This window comes from Coturnix japonica, chromosome 6 (assembly GCF_001577835.2).
Source record: "Coturnix japonica isolate 7356 chromosome 6, Coturnix japonica 2.1, whole genome shotgun sequence".
Classification (NCBI taxonomy): Eukaryota; Metazoa; Chordata; class Aves; order Galliformes; family Phasianidae; genus Coturnix; species Coturnix japonica.
Genome location: NC_029521.1, coordinates 11435728 through 11455419, shown reverse-complemented (window position 1 = coordinate 11455419; position 19692 = coordinate 11435728). Strand labels below are relative to the sequence as shown.

The window sequence follows — 19692 nt, the reverse complement described above, 5'->3', positions numbered from 1 at the left end:
TGTATAATAGAAACTGGAAAAGACCTATCAGTAAAAACATACTTCTGCATATTCTATATGGCACTTAAATTATACATGTTCACAGAAGTAATTTATTCAAAAATACTATTTTTAACTTTACTGCTATGAATCAAGTTGGTACACGGAGAAAAAGTAATACATGGTTCCACAGGTAGACTATTTAAAGTCTGGTTTATAAGCTTATGACAACATAGCTAAGTCTGACAAGTAATGTTCAGCTACTCAAAGAGTGAAAGTTGTTGATCTATGTAAAATAACATTTTCATAGCTTGGTGAATTGCAGAGACTGGCAAAAACATGCAAAAGTCTGAAGACATACTGAAGATTTTATTGCTCTTTAAGAGATAGGTATGATTAGGCCTAACTTTCCTGGTTTGCACCTCATACTCTCTTTATTCTATATTGGAAATCACAGCTTCTATATCTAGAATCCAAGATTTAAACACGTATAATGTTCTATCTTATGCATTTTGTACTGTGCAAGTGCACAAATACCCTCAGTTATAGCTCACTAGAGAACGATCTACTAAGAAATTATACTGGGATCATTTTGCTCACTGTACTGTAGATTTTATATTAAACAGACAAATGATAGCAAAATGTAAAGTAATGTATAATGGCAGGCACTTGTCATAAAATTATTAATAGGAATTAAATAATACGAAAATAAAATATAAAAGTAAGTAAAGTAGAACAAAATAAAATTAACCTCCCCAAAGCCCATAACAACTAAGGAAAAATGGGCCCAATTCTGACTTATGTGCCAACCAGGAGTAACTCTGGGAGCCATAAACTGTAACAAAATTGGTGCAAAAGAGAAAAGAATCCGGCCTATTGTCAATGTAACAGAATGCTGTCATGCGACAAAGGCTTCCCGCAGCTAGACAAATGTTAAGGCAAAGCTAAGACACTTATTAGCAAAGAAGGCAACATTTCTCTTGGAACAATGGCTTAATTTGGGTTTCACACCATGACTGATACGGATGTCACCATTTAATCAGATGGATGAGTGCAGCCAAATGACCATTTTCTTCAATTTCTATTGATAAGCATAAAAATTCCAGCTTTTTACAACAGTGCAAGCATTGCAGATGACCAGAAAATGCCCAGCTGCAACCAAACAAGGATGGGTGAAAAGGAAGTGGTAACTTGGCATCTTTTGCTTAATAGGGTTGCATCCTCCCATACACTGATTTAATGCTCCTGAGAAAAATCCTATCTTTCTGTGCCTTTAATTGCCACAAAAATCATACTCATTTTACTACCCCTCACTGGTCTGGAATTAGGGAACATTGATCTTCATGTTTGTCTTTCCAATTCAAATTGTTCCTATAATTCTATGATTTCTATGATTCTAACACTGAAAAGCTGAACTAGCTGATATCCATTTCCTTTGGAATAATAATACACTGAAATTAATTTGAGAGTGATCTCTTACTTGCTCTGTGGGAGGGTACATGGCCTGGATATGCCAGTACTTGTAAGGAAGCACTCTACAGAATGACTTTGGAAAGGTGCTGCTGTACTTAGAGTATAACACAACATTCTTCAGTTATGGCAGTGAATTACTCTTCTTGGCTGTTAAATCATAGCTGAAAATATATTTGTTTGCTCCTGCCATTAACTGTACCCCATAATGAACATCTGCATAGTGTCACTTTAATCAGCATCCACAGTGCGAATATGACATGGAACAGGCTAAATAAAGAAAAAAGAAAATGCATCATAGACGCTAAAAGTGAGTAAATAACAAGGAAATTCTGGCACTAATATCTGAGCTAGCACTGCCACCTAGCCTATGCACCTGAAGCGTAGAGTGGCTCTTTGCAGTGTTTTGGGGATGCTTTCCTTATCAATTATTTTTTAAATTATAATTACCAGAGCGCTTATATTTTGCAGTTGGCACTGTCAAACCTCTTCAACTAATTGGTCCTTTACAAAAAAATTAACTGAAAATTAGCACATCTTTTAATAACGTTGCTTTAACTTTAATGACATTTTGCATTTCATTTATAATTACTCTAAAACTGTCATTTTTCCAAGCCATACCTGCCATTTTTTATGCTTGCTAGTGTGTATGTTTTTTGTTTGTTTGGTGTTTTTTTTTTTGTTTTTAAGTGAGCTTATTCTAAGAAGGTCACTCTTCCACTTCATGCAGTTTTTGATACCTTTTTCAAATAACTATTTTTTACTTTTTTTCCTTTTCCAATTGGAGAAATTCTAATAAACAGATAATTCATATGCAAACATGAACATGCAAACATCAAGGACTTCTACTAAGAAAAAACATGTCTGAGTTAGAATGAAGAACAGAAATGTAACTGTTATCTGTTGTAACTATCTCATTAACAACCAGAAAAGGAAAAAGTTCTCCTTCCCATTCCCCCTCAAAAAACAAAGCAAATCAAAAAAAAAAAAAAACTTGGCTCTCTTAAGCTATTTTATATCTATTTTATCTTTTTTATACATTACAATCTAATGATTTTCAATTATGCTCAATTTGGTGATAAGAGCATACTTTGCTTTTCAGGAGTGGCCTCACCTTGAGACTAACAGACTATATATACTCTTTCCCTAGGTTTGCATGTGTTATGACATTACAAATATTCATATATCATTCAAGTCACTAATGGCAGACTATGGCACTATGCCTCTTTAGAGACATAGTAATGCTTAGCTGGCATGATTTAACAATAGTCACCATTCACTTAAAACATGAGACATGTATGCAGTCTTCATACAGAGCACACTCCTGCACTTCTGTTGAAGCTCTGTTACCAAGTTGTTGAAAGGACAGTCCAGTTTTTTATGTCATTTTTATCTTTTGAGCAATGATCTTCAAACTACCACACTGTGAAACACAAGCTTTGTAATACACTGCTTTTGCTGGAGAAGACAAACGCCTAATACAACAGGATTGCCTGTAGGCAGTCTTTTGAAAAGTGAACTTTGTTAAGCCTTTTACCTTTGAAATAAGAAAATAACATGATTTTCAAATTCGAGTTGTCTAATATTGTCATTTTATAGGAAATAAAACTAAACAAGCAGAAGATAGTGCCTTCCAGTTTTCAGATTTGAATCAGAAAGTGACCATACTTCCTGAGATTCGTTAGCCTACTATTCCTATATTAATAAATTTGGAATAATGCAACACCATTCAGTACTACTGAACTGATAATCAATAACTCCATAATTTAACAAAAGTATTATATTTAGCAATATGGCTTGTGGATACAACTCCACATAAAAAGTTCATACAAAAGGATACAATACACATTTTGCCTCTCTTTTTCTACACCTAAATCTCTATATGTAACTTCTAAACTGTCTGGAAGTCAGAAAGAATACTGCATGCATGGGTATTATTCCACTGTCTTATCTTATTCTATTTTCTAATCTTTCTTATAGCTGTTTTACTACAAAATTTCATCAGTGCAAATAGCAATTCATTCTTAATGGAGCAATTCATCCATTGTGCATTTGTATATTAGCTCATGTGAGGCATTCACATTCCTTAAATAACAACAGAGATCATAACTTGGAATTTTGTTATAAAAATTAAGTAACAATAAAACCAAATCACTAAGTGGATTGAATATCGAACTATTTTCTTCTCTAAAAATGAGCTGGCAAAGAATGGCACAAGCTGAATTATTTCTTTACAGCACAGAATTCCTGTGTAACTAATAAGATGAAAAAATAACTGTAGGTCTCACAGTTTCAGATTTTGGTTTTACTTTGCCACTGCTGGGTTGAAATTAGGCAGAATAAATAGATGTTGTTTCCTAAAAATAAGCATACTCTAGAATAACAAACAAATAAAAACCAATGAGATAATAAAATTTCACCATCTCACACATCTTACATCTTCTGAAGAATCAGGAAGAATGTTACTTTTCCAAGCATTTACTAGACTTTTCAGGAAGAAAATGCCACTGGTATACAAAGTATTGGGAAAAAAAAAAAAATAGAAAAAAAAAAGATTGGACAATGGGCTACTCTAATCGACTGAATCCTTGACTAATCTGTTTGATTAATATTTTTTCTAAGTCAAAATTATTTACTCTTATTATCAAATTTAATTCTCTGGCTTCAGGCTGCACTGTATCCAACATATATGATGACTGAGATGCAAAAATGCTTGAAAAAAATATCTGTTGAAGAAAAAAATATCAGAAATAGAGGGACATGTTACCAAAAACAGTAAGTGTATGAAAGGCGGCAAGAATTACAGCTATTGTGAGGACTATGTGATAAGTTCTAAGGAAAAATTCTAAGCAGTAATGTTCTCTATTCTCCTTCTTGAATATCTGTCATCTAGACCATGTATTGTTGCACAAGAAAGTAATGACATCCATAGCATTTTGCATCTTTTTGTGGGGATGCCAGTCATGATCAGAAGAATTAATACAACCCTGGAAACTGCCTTCAGAAAAATTCATCCGGAGACATTTCTTTAGATAATAATGTGACTAGGTAAACAGTACTCAATATAACAATTTGGAATCTTCATGTTAAATAATTCCCATTTACAAGGAGAAAATGTTAAAGCTATATTATTCATAGAGATTTTAGTTAGGGAACATACAAATTTTAGGTGTGCTTGCTTAGGCTTTCTGAATTTGTCAAGTCTGCAAAACATGGCCAATAACTTTCAAAAAATGCATTTTCTGATTTTATTGCAAACTCCTAAGCTGCATTAGAATAAAATTTTATCACTGTAGACTGATACTATTCAGCTGCGGATGGAACATATAAAGAATATAGCCGAAAATTTTTTTAAAAATGAAATATAGGTATATAAATATGAAATATGAATGAAATATCAAATAACAAAGATTATTGTGACTTTTTCTTAAAAGCAAATACGTCATTCTGAATTTAGGTGAAGGTCAGACTTGGTTCTTAAAGAAATCAGTCTGCTCATTTCTAATATTATGTGAGGTTTTATTGCTGGCACCATGGAACTGTATTACAGAGAGAGCTCAAAAAGCCTATACTATTTTAAAAAGGATATGTCCTTGCTACATCTAACAGGGCTTAAGGTTCCTCTGAAGTGTAGCTTACAGAGCAAAACTGTTCTTAAAAAAGCCAGTACGGAACAAGGGAGAATGAAAGGGACTTTGACCAAGATGTTTGCTTTGAAACTGTACCATGGTGGTAGACCTAGTGTAGGCATAACCAAATGCCACCATCTGTAGGTTCCAGCATGCAGTTATGGCTTGATTCATACGACAACTCATTTGAAAAAGAGATTACAACCTCCCTTCACAAAAGTAGAGTCCACATGATGTGTACAATGGCTTTTGTATTTAGTATGGTTCTATCAGCATCCTCCAGCACCAAGAGCACTACTGAGGGCTAGAAGAAATTAGAAGCTTAAAACATGGTTGCTGTTATCTGATATGCATAGTGAGCATAGAATGATGCAAGGAATTAGGGTTTTAGGAGATACAACATTTTTGGAAACTGTTACCCCTTAAGCTGGACAAGAAAATCTGTTTTTAAAAACTTTGGGTTCATGGTAGTCCAAGATATCTTCTTTGTTTTGGATCTGAGTCTCTGAATCCAACAGAAAAAAAAAATAAAAATAAAAAAAAATCCTAGTAAATGTTCTGGAATTCTCTTGACATTTGGGAGAAAACTATATTCTCCTGACTACCTGCACTACAAGAATTACATTTTTTCCTCTTTCCCCATAACTCTGATGGAAAAAAAAAAGATTTTGTTTGCTTACTGCGCTCATGAGAGAGTCCAGCACGCTGACAGCAAATGCGGTTCCACATGCAAAGGGCTGCGTGAGGTACAGTTCTGTGTCTGGGTCATCATCATCATCTTGGTCCAAGAACTGAACATTTGAATCATTTACTGAAAACAATAATCATAATAATACAATCATAAAGTGCCTCTGGGTCACCAGTATATGACCTTACATATTACACAGTCAGAAAGAAAAAGAAAAACTTATGTCTGGAAACACAGACTTGTGCCTTTGACGTCACTGAAAATAAAATCAAGATGGATGTGAAAATGTGCATTTACACAAAAATCTTTTGATTGGTATCTTGCTCATGAGATGCGACTCTTGCTCTTGATAGGTGACTATCCCTTTCCTGTAAAAGCAGCTTTGTGGCACCATCTGCCTGCACACAAAAAGGATCCACTGAGCTGTTCCATATGTTGAAACAATCCTGGTATTAGTCAGGTACAATGGCTAAGGTTGTATGAATGCATGTACAGTGAAATGTTGTCACAAGACACCAAGTCAAAATTTCTTTCTAAAATAGAGGCTGCCCATAAAACTCTGAATTAGCCCACAGGCATCTGTTAGCTGTGTTGCTGTGATTCTTACTAGAATGGTGTTAATGCATTTACAGCTGAAAAGACAATAAACTATCCCTTTAACATGCATTTATCTGAATGAATGAACAACATCTCAGCTATTCTCTTGCAGCACTACCTTTTGCTCAAATATTTGTCTATATAACCTCACTGCCACAAATTCTGTATTAGCCAGCGTGAAAAAGGACCTATATCAGACTGCTTTAAAGAAAAGCACAAAGTAATATTTGTCGTTTAGACCTTCTCTGACATTTTATTGTCGCAGCTAAGCTCTCTGCCTCTACTTCATTTTCCTTGAGATCAACTTATCTAGTGAATAATGTTTCATTATGTATTTAATTTCCATATTAGCCCTCCTTAGACACAAAAACATGGACTGCTTAGCAATGTCACTGAAATAATATTTAGCTTATTAAATGACAAATTAAATTAAAATCCTGTGAGTGGGAGTTAACTCAGAAAACTTTGGGGCATTTTCAGCTGCATTCTTTGACTATGTTCCTAATCCATTACATGAGCCCATCTGATGATCCAAGTCAGGGAGCTTAGAAATCAACATGAGAGCTGCTATTGGTCAGATTTTAGTTTTGGACTTCTAAGTTTAGGAACTGTGCCCGCTATTCTAATCATCCTGCATGGTTTCATTTTCTATCCACTCCTTTCTCAACTTGTATATAGTACCAAATGTGCCATGGTTTGCTAGCAAAATATGAATATTTACAGATAAAGCCTCATTATACTCCTCTAAGAGAGATGAGTGTTGCTGTCTTCCACTTAGAGTCTCGCTGAACTAGCACTTGGCCATGTTCATACTGCAAATCAGGACCAGAGATGAAGTAGGATTTAAAAACCATACCTTCCCACTTCCAGATGTAACCAGGTAAACATAACTCCTCAGCATTTTAAATGGAGAAGTGTTCTGCTCTGCGAGCTGAAAACTTTCACCCTAGTAAATGCCAATATCTACACTATTCCTTTCTTATATAATGGCTATCAATTTATCCTCCAGGATCTTGAGCAAAATAGTATTTGAAAGCCTGACGCATCATTTCAAAATGTACTTTTTGAAGTGCTCGTGCCTTAGTTTAATTTGCTCACTGAGAGCAGGCACTATTGACAGCAGCATTCTTTTTCCACTTACATCTGGCAGACTAATACCTGACTTTGACACCTGCTTACTAGTTGTGCGTGGTGTCAGCTTCTACAGTACTACAAATCCAGCGTGAATCCTGTGAGTGCTGCTTTATCCCCAATATCTTTTTTCTACCTGATGAAAGTTAACTGCTATGATGTCTATGAAAGGTCTCCAGGCTGGGTGAAGTAGGTATGGACGTTGGCTGCTGCACTGTTGGAAATGCTAATAAAACACTGCTCACAAAGACTTCTGAGATCTCTCTTTATGGGGAGGAAAAACACAGAAGCTTCGATGCTTTTTTTGCAGCTTCAAAACCTGAGCTTCAGAGAGATGGCCTACTCCCCCCCCCCAAAAAAAACAAATAGCTGAAGGGAAACTGTGATACTGGGGGTTCTTTTCTGATATATTTTACTTCTTCTTTGACTTCCTCTGAGCACCACTAAGGCATGTCCACCAAATTGATAACAGGCTGAAATAACAAACAGAGAAAGAAAAGGAGAGAGAAAAGGAGAGAAAAATTGGCAGGGGGAGGAGGGACCCGGGAGGTGGTAGCCCAGGCCAGAGAAAATGAATTGGTGAGAGGTGCTATGAAAACAGCCGGCAGGTCAGACGAGTGTGATCAAAGGTTTACTGATGCTGCGTGAAAAAAATAAAAAATAAAAAAATCATTAAGAAAGGCCAGAACAAGACAGTCAATTTCAACCAGAACCACAAATAAAACACATTAAAAGCAGTGCCATGAGGGTAGCCCCTCTGATACAGCCAGATAAATAAAGAAAAAGCTGATGACAGTAAGAACAACAACAGAAAATAAGACAGTGATGTGAAGGAAAAAGGCACTTCTTACCCAGTTCAGTTATCATTAGAATGTGGGTTCCACTGTTTTTTTCCTGACTGATTGAAACCAAAGGCAGAAGTTTGCCAGGCTTAGCTAATAAGTAAAGTATTTAGGGGGAAAAGAAAGTACAGAAAGAGAATAAAGTAAGGGAAAAAGACAGGTAAGGCTCTAAAAAATAAAACTGAAAAAAAAAATAAAAATAAAAGGACAAAGGACCACAAATCAAGTTTGTATTTGCCATGAAAAAGCAGAACAGCTTCTGCACTTCACATCACACCACTTGACAACATAAATACCCACAGCCAGAGTGGAAATCAGAGCCTGGTTACCTACCATCATCATATTCTCAAGGGTAAAATATCTCATACAGTTATACAGAGATTGGTTACACATGATTAAACAGTTCTGGACCATGAAGAAATAAACAAATAGCCTCTTACTATTGACTAAACGCACAGGATATGCCTGCTTATACTTACTGTGGGGTTTTGGGGGGATGTTTTCTGTTCTTTTATAACCTTATCTCAAAGAACCCTGCTTATTTGTTACGTTTTTTAAAAAGTATCTTGTTTGATAGTGTTTGTTTAAAGAAAATGGAAAAAACACAGAAGAAAGAGAGAAATATATTTTAGTTATTCAAATAAAGTGAAACAACTGTAACTAATCTTTCTTTGGAGACAGCAATTTAAAAGAGTTATCAGAAAACATGGCAGTGTAAGATGCGATACAAGGAATTTTCCTGATGTCATGTAAGAAGGGAAGCGGGAAAAAGACAGAGGAGTGTACATGATAGGATAAATGCTCTTCTTACCTAGTTCTGTTATAATAGGGATGTTGGCTCCTGTTGTAATGGAGGGTTGACGTAACAGGCCGTGGACAGGACTGTTGTCTGGAGATGACCTATCCATACCAGGGGGTGTAAAGCCTGAAAAATAATAAAATAAAATAAAATAAAATAAAATAATAAAATAAAATAAAATAAATAAAATAAAATAAAATAAAATAAAATAAAATAAAATAAAATAAATAACTAAAGATATTTAGACATTAAGTCTATAAAAATAAAAAGACTTAGGCAGATAGACATATAATGACAGAAATTTTTAAAAAGGAGCACCATCAGCAAGGAATTTCCTATGCATTAACTTTTTAAGAAAAGAACAATAAAGACATCTGTCTTTATTTTTATTTTTTTAAGATTGACTTAATTTTCAACAATTATTTCTTACAAGTATAATCCTTCAGAAAGATAAAGGTCATTTACAAAGAGTAAGGTAGTAATCCGGTAATTTGGTAGCTAACGGAGAAGCTGGAATACATTTTTTTATCCTGGGTACTTAAAACACACTAAATGTTTTGCTTTTCAAAATATGAACATAAATGATTAAGATAATATAAATAAATATAAATAAAATTAATATAAATCAAATTCATAATAATGATGGTGAACCCTGAGTATTAATTTAGAACTTCATTTAAGACCATGGTCAAAACAGTGTTTTTAAGCAAATATTTGTCAGCTAGGAATAGGAATAGGCCAAGCTTGCTTTAAAACACACATTTCTGAGAAAACTTTTTTTTTTTTTTTTTTTTTTTTAATTTTTTTTTTAAGCCACATTTTGCCTGAGTTCCTTGACAGATTTTTGTCCTTGAGTTCCAGGGACAGATTTTTGTCTCTCATTACTGACCTGAAATAATTTTGATTTTTTCATATGCCAATTCTAAATTAATCATAGAAAAGTTCCTGATATAACTTCATAGTTTTGCAGTGTGGAAACTCTTTCCCTCAGTTAAACTCGGTGGTACAGTCATCTGCTACTGAACTCAGAACAAGATGACATGGCTGTTCCTTCAGTTTATAGGCAACTATAAGGATCGCTTGATCTAGACTTATTGATGTAATGGAATTTTTTATTTGACTTTCAGTTCATTCCTCCCTAAATCTCATCTTTATTAATTATAGAATACATAACTAACAAATCTAGAATCAGTGAGAGACTTAGCGCTCCAAAAGGTGCCAGTCTTAATTCCCTATTTACAGCATGAGGTCTGTAAGTAAAGGATGTAGTACAAAAGCACCAGTGCTTCTCCATAAGGTTTACCACTATCAAAGAAAGTACACAGAAGCAAGCTAACATTGGTCAGTTTAACAGAAAGGTACTCACATTACCAGGGTGGCTGGTCTCCACCAAGGTCTCATTACTGATGGTAGTCAGCTGGTATAGAGTTTTCCCTGGGATTACCTCCAGCAGATACCGGCTACAGCAGGCCAGCAAGATGTGCAATAACCCAAGCACCCTAGGGCGGTACGTCTTGGGGGGGATTCATGGAGGACCTGCTGCCCTCTTTCCTGAGAGCTGTCCTCTCCCTGTCTCAGGATGCACTACCTCAAATATCTTTCAGTGAATCAAGCTCTCCAGATGATAAGAGCCCATCAGTATTTCCCAGTCAGCTACAAGCAAATTGAAGAAAGTTGGCATAAATGCTTCTAAATGTGTAAATTCTTCTTATCGTCCTACTACTGCATTGTAAATACATGCAGGTGTGCACATGTGTGCACACACGTGCTCCATACATGGCTGTTTGCAACCACCTCTCTCTAACCCTTCAAATATTTGTCTTCCTAGACAAATGTCTAGAAGTGTTAGAAGATTGAAGTAAATGTGGCATTTCCGTTTGACACAGACTGTCAGGAGCTCTGTAATTGCACACTGCACACACAGTGCATTCAGTCTGAAATGCAAGAAGCATGTTTAAGTGATATTTTTTCTCCTTGAATGAAAAACAGACTCATGACTAAATATTTTTCATTCTATGATCTGGGAAGGTATAATAAATATTTGTTATTTTAATTTAATTTCCCTGCCTGGGATTAATTCTACAAAGCCTCTTCCAAAAAATACACAGCTATTGCAATATGTTCAGAAAAAGAAGAATTGAAATTCTTAAAAATTTTGTGTGCTTATGTTTGGAGTCACAAAGCACCATCCACCTTCAGGCCATACTCCTGCTCCAAGTCATAAGGTAAACTCTATAGATAGGCTTTCTATTTATTTTTTCTTCCCTCTAGAAGAAGAAGAAAAAAAAGGTGCAGGAAAACTAACCTGCTTTATCAGAACTTTCATTTAAAGGCATGAAAAACTACAAGTGACAGCTGTGCAGATTCAGTGAATGTGACATTTTTGAATTTCTTCAACTTGACAAGTAAACACCTTAAATCGGTAATGCTATATGCATAATACATGACCTGTATTTTGACATCCATCATCAAATGCTGACTTGAGAAAATACAGGTTTGTGCATCAAGGAATAGCACCCATAAAGCTGGGAGAAATTCAGGTCACAGGGTATTAGGAAAAGTCTATTTCATTACAGAAGCTGAAACAAGCTAAGGCATCAGATTTAAGATCCATTTTCTGCTGTGAAAAGATCCAATTCCTCTGCACAGAGCATTCATTTAGAAATGACATGCTTTCCTCATAGCCTCTTTTCATTTTCCTTTTCATATTCCATTTTCTCCTTCAGTCACCAAACCTTGTTCCATTAACGTTCATAAAAATAGTAAAGCTGGGCTGATAGTTGTGATCTTCTTCTAACCACAGTGTCTCCTTGCTCAGCAAACAACTAAGGGAGTTGCAGCTACAATTGCTCAACAGGATCGATCTCTAGAGTAAAATTTACACAGGCTCTTGAAGCTGAAGTCATTGTATAAGGAAATACAATGGCAACTGGAGCTTCTGAAAAAGAATTTAAAAAATCTGGGGTCATCCTACCAAAGCTGGCAGTAGTGGTAGCAGCCATAAAATCCAAGGAAGGAAATGGTTTGGAGTTCAAAATTAGGAAATTCTGGCACAGCTTCACAGTGACTTCTGCCCAATGAAAACACTGGTAATAATTACTGACTGCTCTGCTTAAATGAGGTTTGGAGAAACTGGTATGATGGCCAAGTGATCTACTGATTGTGCTGGGCAAACTGTTTTTTTTTTATTCTTATTAAGTTCACTTAACTGGGTAACATCATGTGAAATGCAGTAAGGCCTGCTCTATGTAGCAGCATATAGATCATTTTAGTTTGCTGATGGTAGAGGTTTACCGGAGTTTTAAAACAGAGAAAAATATAGCTGTTGGAGGGATGGGATGCACAATACTTCTGTCCTGGGGAACCAGATGGGCAAATTCACAAACCAGATTATTATGCTACGCCTATTAAAAAATCTTCAGTTCCAAAGAGTCATAAAAGATACTTTATAGCTCCTTTCCCTTTCAAAAGATTCATGTTTTACTAAACTGGATCTGTGTAGGCAGAATGTAGTTTACCAAACTGAAAACTCTAAAGGTTGTGATACTGTCATTAAAGTGCTATGTAGATTGATAATGCCCTTTAATTAAGGCTATTCTGGGGAAAGGTGCCATGGGATTCATTGGCTAAAGCAAGCACTAAAGTCCTCAAAAATATAATTTCTAAATCATACATGCTGTGAACTAGCTCTGGCTCACCCAAGAAGCATGAAACAGAAGTCATATTTTGGGCATTGACAAGTAGCATGCAGGCAGTGAACTGCCAAACACATCTGTGACAAGTGAACATGAAGGAATATGAGACCAGGATTTTCATTAAGCAGGGACACACAATAATAATTCTCTTACAAAAGGACCTCACAGCTATATCCCTTTGCTACTGTTTTCTGACAATGTCCATTAATATTCTGTTGAATTCAATGTAATGAAAGACTATACCTGTTATTCTCAGAAGTACTGCCACTGGGGTACACCAGGAAAGTTCAGCAGCAGTCATGCAGCTAAAAAGCTGCTGACATTCATGGGAATCTGTTACAGTCATTCAATTTAGGAACAATTCTAGTCTCAAATGTCCCATGCAGTCTCAGACAAAGAGCTGTAGTTTGACCTCAGAACCTGAATATCCCAAATTCTGATAGCAGTTCTGACTTCTATTGTAATTTGTGCCTGAGGATCTAAATATTTTTTGGAGATTATTTCTAAAGGTCTTGAAAAGAAGAGGAATGTGGGAAAGCAGAAATGCCTCTGTAGGCTCCAAGCTCACTTAAGCTGAAATCTCAGCAGCATCCGCAGAGATGCTTTCTTCCACATCTGTGCCCAAACATAGGCAAAGGTACAGCCACAAGGAAGGGAGGGTGAAGAGGATACCTGTCTCAATTGTAACAAGCTCTGAGACTGGAACAACCCCTAGTACAGTGAATGCTGAGAACACCATTGCAGAGAAAAAGCTGCTCATCTTCCTTCCAAGAAAGTGCCCTTCTCTAATGTCTGTTCATTCCCATTCTGTTGAATTACTCATAGTGAAAATCTCCAAACCAAAATTCTAATGAAGGCACAGGGCAGTGCTGATATTAGCTCTTCCAGCTGTTCCTGGATGTGTTAGTGGACCCACATGTTGAAAGAGCAAATGACTTATAGGTCCTTGTGCTGCTCTAGTGAGATAGGGTCCAGTTGTAAAATCAAAGATTAAGAGAAGGATTGGACTTCCATTATCTTGAGATCTGGGGCTAAATGATACCATATTGTTTCTCTTTTCAACTTTGAGGCTCTTTATTCACGGGCTCTTTTGAGAGTCTTTCCCCAGTTTGAGTCTCATTTAGAGTTCCACTATCAACCATATACAAAACCTCATGATGAAGTCCTTCTGCAAATGCCTGATTTTTACACAAAGTCTCACACAGTAAATACCCAGACCATAACTGCACAGGTAAACCAGAAACTTACATAATTCAAAACTACCAAAATAAATGGGCTTTCTTTACTAAAACCTCTCAAAGCATAGCCTTGATATTTTCTTGACACATTCTTTGTTTTTTCTCTCATTTTGTTCTGGAAGTACCAGCCGAATTAAAGACATATTTGAAAAGAGGTAGAAAAGATACTCATAATTGCTCATTCAACATGTTGTGGACAGCAGTTATCCAAAACACTTATTGTGGAGTATACTTACATTCATAACATCATCAGAAATGATAATTCCTGCTTTTTTACGCACTTACATTAGTGTTCAAGGTGACTATATATTGAACTGTTCCTACACTCCATTTGCCATTTTAAAAGGTTTCTATGCTAGATACCTCCAAGGGTATAAAGTTGTTAGTATCTAAGTACAGCACAGGCTTGCAGGTAAAATAATTTACTATAAAACGATGTGAATTCTTTCTCAGTTTGGTCATTAACCAACCTTGCACATCTAGACCCCAAATGAAAATAAATAAATATGCTGAATAAAACTTATCAAATAAATCAAGCTATATTACCTAGTTCAGAGAGACAGGTATTCAATAAATACAAATAAAAATAGAAAGCTTACCATTAAAAATGATATATAATCATGTTAGGCAAGATTCTACATTATGTCATTATATCATCCTACATTATATCAAATAAAGTTGTTTTTTTTTCCTTAGTAAAAAGGAAAAGCAAAGCCAGATTTCATATCAAACAAGCAATAAAAACATTTTGATAAATACATTAAACAATGCTGTCCAACACATGATTGGCAACTACTGAAACATAAATTAAACAAATTTCCTATTGCTGCTTATGGGAAAATTATGCAGATTAGAATTTGATTAGGTTTATATCATGAGACTCAATTTGGACTTTTAATCTATTAAGCTCCAATAAATGAGGCATCTGAATAGCTCCCCTGAGCTGCAACAGTAATAACCACAGCAGTCATTTTTTGCAATATGTAATCTGACAATTTCTTTAACAGATGAAGTTAAGAAAATTCCACATCTTTAAGTACAATTACTTCATAACTTCTACAAAATTTCAGGTGTATGCAGTGAGGAAATGGATCCATACAAAATGCTTAAACAGACATTTTGTGATAATCAACATCTGTCACTCTGTTCTAGCAATACTGTTTTTCCATTGACTTGGATTTTCTTATGTTAGACTTCATGGTCTGTGTGGGCTAAATAGTGCCAGCAGACTTTTAAATTACTCAAGTTGGAACTGAGCTGGAAACCTACGATAAGATGTCATTAAGTTCTCTATAGGCTGAGTCAAAACTAAAATCCCACATTCAAGGTTGTCTTGGGGATCAAAGACTGGATTGGGAAGGCTAGGGCCTCATTTTATCAAAGAAATCTGAACTGGATTCCCAGAAGTGAGTGCTGAGACAGGCTGGATTCAGATCAAGACCACCTCTAATTTATATGGCAGTGGTCTACTGCACATTTCCTGCAGTTTAATCTATATACAAGTATCCGTAAGTTCTCAAGTCTCACTTCATTTTGTAAAGAGCAACTCTCAGCAAAGAGTGCCAACTAGGGGCCATTTTGCATCATGTCCAGTCCTGTCAGATTTCATCAAATCTTGTCACAACTCTTTAGCTGACAGGATGCCATAAAAGCACACAGAAAAGTGTCAGTATGCAGGTGACTCCAAAAAAATTAAATTTGTAGGACTTGATTAAATGCTTGGAATAATGGGACACTTTTTTTTTTTTTTTTTTTCATTTTAGTGTGAATATGTTTTTAAATATATTAACAGATAATTATATAATTGACATAAACATAAGAGTCAAACATATTAAAAGGAAACTACATATTAAAGAGAAGTATGTTAACATGGAATTTAAATATTTTAACATAGAAATTCCTTCTGATCTGGCATAATAAAAGAAAGATTAATCATAAGCCAAGATTTTTTAACAGAAGTCCAAGTCGAACTTCTTTTTGTTGCTCAAACACTGCCTTTGGTAACACACACAGCTTAAGAGTAATAGCTGTGCTAAAGACATGTCATATTCAAAAATGAATTTCATATTCTGCCTAACACTAACTCAACCAACTTTTCTGGAGAAAAGTTCTCACCTAGGTGCAAGAGGGCTTGCAACTTGGCGACCTTTGTGGTCACTTTGAACTCAAGCTAATCTATGATTCCACACTACATCTCTGCTGCAGTCTAAAGAGAACCTTGCAAATAACACATACGCCCGATTTTAAGTGGGAGTAAGGAAATACAGTTTTAGGGATTGGAGTATATTTTAAAAATGTATCACTTCAACAGCACAATTTCCTCTTCAGAAGTAACTTAACTGTGTGTAAACCAGCCCTGCTTCTGATTCCAAAGTTCACAGAAATGGCTAACACATCAACACAGTCTTATGCTCTGTTCTTATTAATATAACCACCCTGTTCTGTATGTCATATATACAGAATGCCATGTTCTATTTTAGTTTCACTGTAAGTCCATAGGATTCTGAAAGTGGCTATTTTCTTGTAGACACAGTGCCTGAAGAAAAACAGTGATATTACTGAAGGTACCCAATTGGTAAGGTTTGAGAAACTCTGCTTCACTCAGTACAGCTTCTAGAATCAAGAAGGAAAAATGAACTTTCATTAGCTAACTTTGCAATATATTGGCTCACAATATTTCCCCTCTTCACTGAATATTAATCTTAGAAAGAAAAGTAATTCATTCATCACCATAGAGCATGCCAAGTTATTTTGACTTCTTGCTATGATCCTTAAGGGTTTTGCTTATCTCACATAGTTCAGATATCATTGTATATTTTAAAAAGCAACAGCATAAGGTTATTTACACACACCTGACATTTATTTAATTTATATGGCATACAAAATTCATTTTTTACTAGAAATCAAGCTGGTAGAGACAATAATAATAATAAAATGTTTTGTGGCATTCTTTAAGTAGTGAAAATTAAGTGGCAACTATAAAATGTATGACACTGTATCCAGTACACAATACAATCATTCTGAAAATTTATGAGCTCTTTTTTAGTTTTCAGCATCATACTGACTATTTATGGTCACTCACTCATCTAAACATTACTGTGGGGTTTAAAAATGGCTTAATAAAAGACTTAACACATTAACTTTCCTACTCAATACTATTTATTGTAAAGTTTAAACAGATTGTTACAAATTGTTTTCACGTTAGAAATTCAGTAGTACCAGGATGAGTGTAAACAGCCATCCTTTCAAGTATGGGCTTTTAATATTTCTGAGCATCTATTTCTTGTTATTTGATTCTAATAAATATTCAACTGGAAATGTGTTTTTATAACAAATGTGAGGTAGTTAAAAAAAACTGAATCTGAAATATAAACCTGCAAATAAATAACATGGTCTACTTCAATCCACATAATGTCAAAAACTTAGTCTTTCTTTACATTTGATATGGGTAATCACAGTATCATAAAAGACAAAAATGTAAGTATATAAATACATATATGCACACATATACACACACGCACACATATATAGGAACTTCTTATTACTGAAATGTTTGAAATTATATTTCTAAGAAGATATACAGGAACAGCTAAAACATGAAAAAATTAGAAGTTATTGAGGATTTACAACAAAGCTGGTCTTTAAAATACAAAGGTTAAAATCCTAAACAGAATGGTACAAGTATCTTTTACGAATTTAATTTTGGTTAAAGCATAAGCTGTTTTTGAGAGGTGTTAGTAATAGAACATTTATTCTTAAGAATTTCTGATATAATTGTAGAATTACTAATCCAACCCATCTGTCCTAAAAAAACAGAGGAAACAATTCCCACAAGTTTTTCTCAGTACCCACATGACACTGTTTGGTTTCAGCAAAATCTCCTTCCTCTTTTTTGTCATAGTTGGTGGAGAATTTTTTTCAAAAATTTCTTGCTATTTCTGCCCTTACTTGGAGATTCATTCTAAGTCACAGAACAAGAAGACTGATAAAAATTCAGCAGAAATATGAAAGCACCTAAACTCATTATCCAGCCAAAGTATTTGAAGAAAAACTGCAAAACAAAAAGGAAATCCATTTGAGGCTGCTCTAAAAGTAATGTCTCCTATTTTATTGTTTTGGCTTATGATGTCAGAGGCAGATGTTGGTGGTACAGCAGTAGAGGCTGAACCTTCACAGCATCTGACACGGAAGTCCATATGAAGCAAAGGTGTGTCATTGACTTCCTCAATGCAGAAAAAATGGCATCCACTGATATTCATCAATGCTTGCTGATGGACGCTGATGGACACCAAGGAGTGGATGTGAGCACAATGAGGCAGCAGGTGCTGCATTTCTGCAGTGGTATCAGCAACAGTGGTTTGCCTCCACTGGTGGAGATATTTACAAGGATAGCATGCAGGCTCTTATTCATCACTGGTGAAAATACATTAGTAATAGCGGTGACTGTACTTAAAGAAGTTTTCTTTTTTTCTTTCACTGAGAATTTGAGCTATCAAATAATGTTATAGAGATCTTTTTTTCTTTTCTTTTTCTTTTCTTTTTTTTTTTTTTTGTCATCATTTCCATGGAAATGAATGTGAGGCATTACTTTTGGAGCATTGTATATATCTACACTGCAGAGATACTTTGTCTTCTAATAATAACAAGTAATCATGATCCTGTGATAGTAGAACGGTGTTTGAAATCTGAATCTGAATAACAACCAAACTTCAAATCAGTCTGAGGAGTTCAATCTCAACTATACACTCATAGGAGCTACCTTACATCTCTAAGAAATGTTGGCAAAAAAATCACAAATTCTTATGACATTACAGAAATCTCATGCTACCTCTTGTATCCAATTAACCACAGAAATTCTATATTAATATTGAGGATTATTGAATAAAAATAAGTAAGTAGTCAATAACAAAGTTTATCCTTCTTGCTTCTACAAAAAAAGATCTTATTGTACCATTTGTAAAATTCACACCCTTTTAAAAAAAGCATTAGGAACACAGAAGGTATCAATTCTCAAAAGAAAGCAGTTTCTCAGTATGGCCTGCATATCCATCTCTGAGGATGCTGAAAGCTTTGGAAGGTTGTATGTATCCTGAAACTACCAAGTTTTTGAGACTGCCTATTTTGGAAAGGCTGGTTTGCCTCAAATTCAACCATGTCAAACTTCAAGTTTGTTCTGATAGAAGAATAAGCAACTATTTATTGTTTTGTCCTAATGCTGGCTGTCTAATGGCAGTTCTGTAACTCACCAGCAGGAGTTAGTTTCTACTCTTCAACAATGGCTTTCACATCAGGATTTAATTTGTAAAAACAAGAAAGTAAAATCTACCTTTCTCCTGGAACCTTTCTAGCTCCAATGAAATCTGTGGGATTTCCACACTAAAGATACAGTGACACTGAACTATGAATTCAAGTATGTCCTTTAAAATAAGCAATCTTCATGCATATAAATAACCATTTATTAAACAAACAATACGTACTGAAACAAGAAAGACAGAAGAATTAAGCTCATGAGGCTGCCTGATATGGCATATAACTTTCAAACTATCTTGCAATCCTGTAATATATTATCTATACGTTCCATTTTCTTGAAGTTATCTTCATAATCAGGATGCTATCACAAGTAT

The 19692-nt window shown here is 35.1% G+C and overlaps 1 protein-coding gene across 50 annotated transcripts in view; it reads right to left on the bottom strand.

The window, feature by feature from the left end:
* Positions 1 to 19692, bottom strand: part of KCNMA1 (potassium calcium-activated channel subfamily M alpha 1) — a 412923-nt gene that overhangs the window by 19088 nt on the left and 374143 nt on the right. For 29 of the 50 annotated variants that reach the window (XM_015866681.2, XM_032445590.1, XM_032445593.1 and 26 more), the window contains 2 exons: positions 9148 to 9261; positions 5759 to 5889 (listed from right to left, as the gene is read on the bottom strand). In XM_015866681.2, coding sequence (XP_015722167.1) covers positions 5759 to 5889; positions 9148 to 9261 — 245 coding nt within the window. Of the gene's footprint in view, positions 1 to 5758; positions 5890 to 8345; positions 8430 to 9147; positions 9262 to 19692 lie in introns of all 50 variants that reach the window. The other 21 variants (XM_015866684.2, XM_015866674.2, XM_015866673.2 and 18 more) reach the window with 1 other exon arrangement.